This window comes from Malurus melanocephalus, unplaced genomic scaffold (genome assembly GCF_030028575.1).
Source record: "Malurus melanocephalus ecotype Western Australia unplaced genomic scaffold, MMel_1.1 scaffold_170, whole genome shotgun sequence".
In the NCBI taxonomy this organism is placed as follows: Eukaryota; Metazoa; Chordata; class Aves; order Passeriformes; family Maluridae; genus Malurus; species Malurus melanocephalus.
Genome location: NW_026623402.1, coordinates 1,583,695 through 1,590,585, shown reverse-complemented (window position 1 = coordinate 1,590,585; position 6,891 = coordinate 1,583,695). Strand labels below are relative to the sequence as shown.

At 59.8% G+C, this 6,891-nt stretch overlaps 1 protein-coding gene across 2 annotated transcripts; it reads right to left on the bottom strand.

Moving 5' to 3' along the window:
* Window positions 1-1,254: 1,254 nt before the first annotated feature.
* Window positions 1,255-6,797, bottom strand: DECR2 (2,4-dienoyl-CoA reductase 2). 2 transcript variants are annotated; one of them, XM_057372437.1, is made up of 9 exons: window positions 6,688-6,797; window positions 6,542-6,610; window positions 6,125-6,176; window positions 4,829-4,964; window positions 4,414-4,538; window positions 3,847-3,940; window positions 3,472-3,576; window positions 2,324-2,541; window positions 1,255-1,507 (listed from the first exon to the last, which is right to left on the bottom strand). In XM_057372437.1, the coding sequence occupies exons 1-8, from the start codon at window positions 6,783-6,785 to the stop codon at window positions 2,324-2,326; spliced, it is 897 nt and encodes a 298-aa protein (XP_057228420.1). In that variant the 5' UTR covers window positions 6,786-6,797; the 3' UTR covers window positions 1,255-1,507. The 2 variants fall into 2 exon arrangements, with proteins under 2 accessions (XP_057228420.1, XP_057228419.1); XM_057372436.1 differs by having other exon boundaries at window positions 2,353-2,541.
* Between the last annotated feature and the right edge of the window lie 94 nt (window positions 6,798-6,891).

Below are 6,891 nucleotides of genomic sequence, written 5' to 3'. Positions count from 1 at the left end.
AAGCCACCTGGTGACAGTTAAACAAGACAGGGGAAACACGGAGCCTCCCGGAATAGGGATGCCTGTCAGAGACAAGGCTGCAGCTGGGCAACAAGGACCAACACCCATCATACAAGTACCTTCTCCAAGACAAAACACATCCTGTTATCCAGGAAGAATTCTAGGGCTGCAGCCAATTCCCAGGAGCCTGGGCAAAGGACGTTGCCCAGATCCCAGCCCAAGCACTGCATCCCCATCTCTCTGAAGAGCTGAGCCTCTCACCAAATCCCTCAGCACTTCAGCCTCACCTCTGCTGCTGTAACTGCCTTCACAGTGCCACTGGGGCTGAGCAGGTGGCAGGTCCCCAAGCACCCTGGCCTGGARCACTGGGGTGCCAACAGAGCCAATGGCTGGGGCCACACAAGGCTCTGCYAGTGGGAGCAGTGGTTCTCCCCCTCCCTCAGGCCCCATTCAGACCACCAGGACCAGTCAGCCGGGCAGGGCACTGGTGCTCGTGCAGCAGAGAGAAGCATCACGGCTACGGGTGCAAGTTTTTTATTTGTGGCCTGGAGGAAGGAGCAAACCCTGGCAAATCTACAATCAAGTAGAAAATACAATGAAGTGGGAGAACAAGCTTCAATGAATTCAGGATGAGCCTAAAAAGTGCCAGCAGCAGCAGGAGGCCACGTGTCCCCCAGGGTGCTGGCAACCAGGGACAGGGCTGGCTCCAGCAGTGCCATCTGTGCAGCCCTGGTGTGGCTCCAGCAGCCCAGCAGGAGGAAAGGACTGGGTTCCAGTTCTAGCCCTTCGTTTACCCTCAGCTCGAGTGTCTGGAAGGTGACAGCGTAACACTGGTGTGACAGATGGGTGTGGACAGACCACTGGACACCTACAGTGCTGCGGTGCAGAGCCAGACCATTGGGGATCTGCCCTCACACCACCTCTGCTCCTGTGGCATCCCAGCTGCATCCATGGCAGCCTCCCAGACCCTCTGTCACAGCCAGGAGCCCCTAGGGGACAAGGCCACTTCCCTCTTCCTCCAAGGGCAGAGCCTGCCAACACCAGGTGATCCTGACCCCAGCTGGGCTGAGCTGCTTCCCCTCCCAAAAAAGAAGCTGCTGCTGGGGGTCTTGGGCAGTTCTCAGGCTGAGATGGGGAGATGGGCTTAAGAAGACAGATATCCATGGATGGCACTTCTTGGAGCTYGGGAGAGGCCAGGAGAGCACTYGGAGRSACAGTGCCCATCCCAGCCCYGTGGCTGTCCCTGYSCCTGCAGCCATGCCAGCWCAGAGAGCAGCAATGGCACAGGACGGGGCTGGGCTCCTTCCCCACCCACACCCCCTGAGCTCTGCCCCCAGGCAGACACAGCACTGGCAGTGCCACCACCATCACCAGAGGCTGAGGAGAGGCTGTGGCTGTGGACAGTGGCTCTGGGAGATGTCCCCCCAGTGTCCCAGGTCACATCTGTCCATCGGTCAGTCCCAGGCCRTCCATCAGTGGGGTTGGTTTGCTCCTGCAGCCCAGACATCTGCAAGAGAGGGAGGAGGTGGGGACAGAGCCCTGCTGGGGYCTGCCCAGCTCAYAGAGGCCAGGTGGGCACAGGMAGGGAAGAGAGGAAGGAAGGAGACCCCTTCCCCTGCCAGGCTGCAGGAATTCATGCAAGGAAGAGGCTTTGAGATTCTCCGTGCCCAGTCCTGCTGCTAGGGCATAGATAAAATGGGCATCATCTTGCTTTGAGGGACACTCAGAGGCGTCTGGACAAGCATCCAACAGACACCATGTCACAACCCTGGCTCAAAGGGAAAACCCAGCAAGTTCTGCTCTTCCCAAGCCATGCCTAGGACTGTCCATAGGGCACTGTACCCGCTGCTGTCCCTAGGGAATCATGGAATCATTTAGGTTGGAAAAGCCCTCTAAGAACACGAGTCCAACTGTTTCCCCCAACACTGCCAAGGTCACTACTGACCTATGTCCCCAAGTGCCACATCCACATGGTTTTTAAATTCCTCCAGGGATGGGGACTCCACTCTGCCCTGAGCAGCTCTGTCAGTGTCTGACCACTCTTTCCATGAAGAAATTTTCCCAATATCCAACCTAAACCTCCCCTGGCCCAGCCTGAGGCCGTTCTCTCTCCTCCTGTCCCTGTTCCCTGGGAGCAGAGCCCGAGCCCCCCGGCTGCCCCCTCCTGTCAGGGAGTTGTGCAGAGCCACAAGGTCCCCCCAGAGCCTCCTTTGCTCCAGGCTGAGCCCTTTCCCAGCAGCTCCTCACTGACCTGTGCCCCAGGGAAAAGCAGCACTTCCCTGAGCAGCCCTGCTCCCATGCCACGAGGGGGAAATGCAGTCACCTAGAGTTTAGCAGAGGAGGAGGCAATACCCAGCAAGGCAGAGAAGCTGTTGGGGGAGGTGAGCCAGCTGCCACCATCCACGACCAGGGTGGTGCCGGTGACGTAGGAGGACAGGGGGCTGGCCAGGTACAGGGTGCTGTGTGCGATCTCAGTCTTGTTCCCCGCGCGCTGCAGCGGGATCACGGAGAACTGGTCGGATTTCTCAGCAAACTTCCCACCTGAAAGGGACAGGGAAGAGTCAGTTTGGACCAYAGGAGGACTGCTCATCATCACAACCTGCCAGGCACTGCACTGCCCATGGGGCTGGCTGAGTGCTCCTGGGAACTGGGATGAGATCCTGGTACAGCCCTGGCATAAAAACCTGAGAAGACTGAAAGGAGGGGAGCTCAAGTGGAGCGGGGATTTTGTACTGACACAGCGAGTTCAAGACAGGACCTCAGAGAGCTTTAGAACCATGGAATCCTGAAATGGTTGGGGTTGGGAGGGATCTCCCCTTGTCCCCTGCCATGGGCAGGGACACCTTCCACTGTCCCAGGCTGCTCCAAGCCCTGTCCAGCCTGGCCTTGGGCACTGCCAGGGATCCAGGGGCCTCCCCACCCTCCCAGGGAACAATTCCTTCCCAATATCCCATCCATCCCTGCCCTCTGGTTGTGGGAAGCCATTCCCTGTGTCCTGTCCCTCCATCTCTTGTCCCCAGTCCCTCTCCAGCTCTCCTGGAGCCTTGTTAGGCCCTGCAAGGGGCTCTGAGGTCTCCCTGGATCCTTCTCCTCTCCAGGCGAGCACCCCCAACTCTCCCAGCCTGGCTCCAGAGCAGAGGGGCTCCAGTCTTTGGAGCAGCTCTGTGGCCTCCTCTGGAGCCATTCTAAGAGCTCCACATCTTTCCCAGCCTCCTGGGCTCCACCAGTCACTGAGGGACTGCAACAGCCATCAGGCAGGGCTGAGTTTTAGGGGAGCATMTTCCATCATGGCATCAGAGAGCCCAAAAAACTGCCAGACCAGTGCTCAGGGAGGTACCAGGGGTGCATGCACAGAGGTGCCAGCCGAGTCACAGCACAGCCGTGCCCAGCAGCAATGCCCTATGAACTGTGTGGCACCAGGGGTCCCTCCCACTCCCCTCCAGGGCATGCCAGGAGCCCAGGTTGCCTCACCCAGGCGCCGGAAGCCCTCAGTGCCTGTGATGGGGCCGGGGGCCAGGCTGTTCACACGGATGTTGTTGGGTCCCCACTCCACAGCCAGGTGACGGGTCATGGCATCTGGGGAGGGATTACAACACCACTGAGAAACACAGAGCACAGCCATTGCAGGAGATCTTTTTGAGAGGGGGAGAAAAAGCCACAGAAGCTCTGGCTGAGAGCAGAATGCCTTGGGGGAGAGAARAACCTCATCCGAAACCTCATCCCAGTAACCACACCGATTCACACTTGTCTCTCCCCAAGACATCTTCCCACAGCAGTATTTGGGAAGAACTGGCTCCTTTCCTGGCCCCACAGGGCCCAGAGCCCCAGCAAGGAGGGTTGAGATACCTATGGCAGCCTTGGCAGCCCCAGCGTGCACCTGCAGGGCCTGCCCTCGGTAGCTCAGGGTCGCTGTGATGTTAACGATGACCCCGCCGTGGTCCTGGGGAAGGAAAGGAGAGGGGGACTGAGGCAGGGAGCAGCACCAAGGGTCACACAGGCCTGTGAGGGACAGAARAGCTGGGCTAGGAGGGACAGTAACCCGTGGGGACTGCCAAATCCTCCCTGAGGCAGCTCTGCCCACCCAACCTCAGAGCTGGGGCAGCCAGCAGGGGCATGCAGAGAGGTGGGACATGCAGGGAGCAWGGGAAAGGAGCAGAGCTGGAAAAGAGCAGCACATCACAGCTTCTCCAGGTGGCAGGGCATGGAAAGGTGCTGCAGCAGCCCAAAGCCCCAGGGCAAGGGACAGACAGGACCCCCAGTTCAGGGCTGGGATCTCTGGAAGGGAACAGAGCAGATCTATGCAGGGAGGCTCTAAGTGCTGCATTCCCTTGTGCCCTCCACACTTCCCTGAACTCCCCAGGAGCACAACATGGTTTGACAGTCCTCAGAGTCCCRTGGCTCTGTGCCACTTACCCGGAAATACTTCTCAAAGAGCACTTTGGAGGTGTTGAAGGTGCCCATGGTGTCGATGTCTATCACAGTCTTGAAGGCGTTGAAGGACAGGGCACTGGCTGGGCACAGGAAGTTCCCTGCAGCACCTGAACCACAGCGACAGTCAGGACAGGGCTGGGACAGATCCAGCAGGATCAGGGCGCTTCTGTGACAGGGAGGCTGAGGGATAATGTCTGGGTAGACTACAGAGCACATGGGGAACAGCTCTGGTAAGGGATAACTGGTGGCTCTGGGTGCCCAGCAGCATGGCCAGCACAGGGGGAGCAGGGATGATCCRCACCCAGGCAAACAGGGATGGCCCTGCACCACAGATAGATCCCTGCTTCCTCTGTGCTCCCGGGAAATGCCCTTCCCAGCAGGGAGCCCAAATCCTCACCATTAATGAGGATGTCAATCCTCTTGAACTCCTTCAGTGCCTCATCCACGGCTGCCACAATGGTCTGAGGCTGTCGGACATCGACAGACAGAGGCAGGCACTGCTGCCCTGTGGCTGCCACCAGCTTTTTCGAAGCCTGCAAGAACAAAAAGAAACCTGAGACTCTTTCTGGGACTCATTCCTTCAGCAGGAGCTGGACCAAGGCTTGTATCAGGTGAGCACAAAGTCAGGCAGGAGCCACATCCCTGTCAGCACAAGCAAACAGTATGGGCAGGGGAGGGACCTGCCCAAACATGGCCAGCTCCAGCCTGACAGCACCCTGGGGTAGCCAGGGAAAGCTTTCTCCATGTTAYCCCAGCCAAACTGGATGCTGGGCTGGCCCTGAGGCTGCAGCTAGCTCAGCCCAGTTACCTGTGTGGGCTGCCATGGACACAGAAACATCTCTGCAGGGCAAGTACAAAGGTTGGACCCCAGCAAGGCATTTCTGGCACGAGCCAGAGCAYAATTAACCTTTAGATCCAAAAAGTCAGTGGGCAAAAGGGCAAAGGCAGAGCAGCCAGGTGTGAGGCTGTGAGACAGGCCAGCTCTGCGGCTCAGCGTTTGTCACAAGCCACCTCTGTGGCTCATAAAGAGTGAGGTTTTCCACATCAAATCAAACACAGGGGACACACAAGCTCAGCAGCAACTCCACAAAACAGTCAGGGATGCTCCAAGCTCCGTTTTTGGCTCTGTGAGAGGGTTTTGAGCCCCAACAACACACRGGTGCACAAGCAGCAGGAGCTCAGGACTGCAGGTTCTGTGGCCTCAGAAGACTCCGAATCCTGAGGACTAAAAACCTGTTGGGCTTTGCAGCTTCTTCTGGCATGTGAACAGGGGGGGATATGAAACCACAGCCAGCCACACTTGCACCCTCCCCTGTGCCCCAAAGCACAGCATTGCTGAGGCAACCCACCTCAACCCACACAACCCCTGCACTCTGGTCCTACTCCAGGCTGAGGTTTAATCCCAGCCTTGGGCTCTGCTCTGCTGACAAACCTCCCCCACAGCTCATTTCTRCCAGTCTCACCCACAAAAAGCCATCATGATTGTGGAACAGCCGCCCAAAGCAGGGTCCAGTTAACTGAGCTGTGCTGGGGACGCAGTGGGTGCAGCCCCCAACCCCATAAACACCCTGCCCTCCCCGCTTGAGTGCCCAGAGCTGGGAGACTGGGCAGCACTGGGGAGCCATTCCTCGCCATCCCGAGAGAGCAGAAGGATTCCAGGGCTCGCAGCTCCCTGGCCGCAGCCCGGACTCACCTCCGACACTCGCTGCAGGTTCCTGCTGGCAATGACGGTCCGGCAGCCGTGCCTGCGGGGAAGGGGACGGTGAGAAGGGTCGGGCTCCTCACCGGCACCTCGGGATCACCAGGAGGAATTGGGGCGCTCCTCGCAGGAATTGCTGCTGCTCCGAGGCCGCAGGACGGGGAGAGGGAGAGCCAGGGCTGGCCCTGCTCCCGCACTCGCAGCCCCGGAGCCTCCTGAGGGCTCTGCCGCCCTCGGCTTCACATGGCGGCATTGCAGGGCCTGGGTGCACAGTGGGGAAAGGGATGGGAAGGGGGGAAGAGAAGAGAAGCGGGGTGAAGAGAAGAAAAGTCCGGGAAAAGAAGGGAAGAGGGGGAAGCGAAGAAGGAGGGAGGGAAGGACGCGGCGGTCCCACCGYAGGGGCTCCCGCACCTCATGAAGATCTCGGCGATGCGGAAGCCGATGCCGGAGCCSCCGCCGGTGATGAAGGCCACCTGACCCCTGCGGGGACAGAAGCAAGGTCAGAGGCGGGCCCCGGGGAGGCGGCCTCGGGGGGGGCCCGGAGCCCCGGCACTCACGCGAGCAGGTCGGGGCTGAGCAGGTGGCGGTACTGGGGCAGACACTCATCCCCGTCCTCGTCCGGCGGCACCCGCGCGGCCATGGCAGCCTCCGCCATGCTGGGGGGGGGGGCTCCTGCGCACTGCGCCTGCGCGGGCGGCGCCGCCGTCACCTGGCAACGGAGCGATCCTGGACACAGCGACACCGAGCGGCCGCGGCGGGAA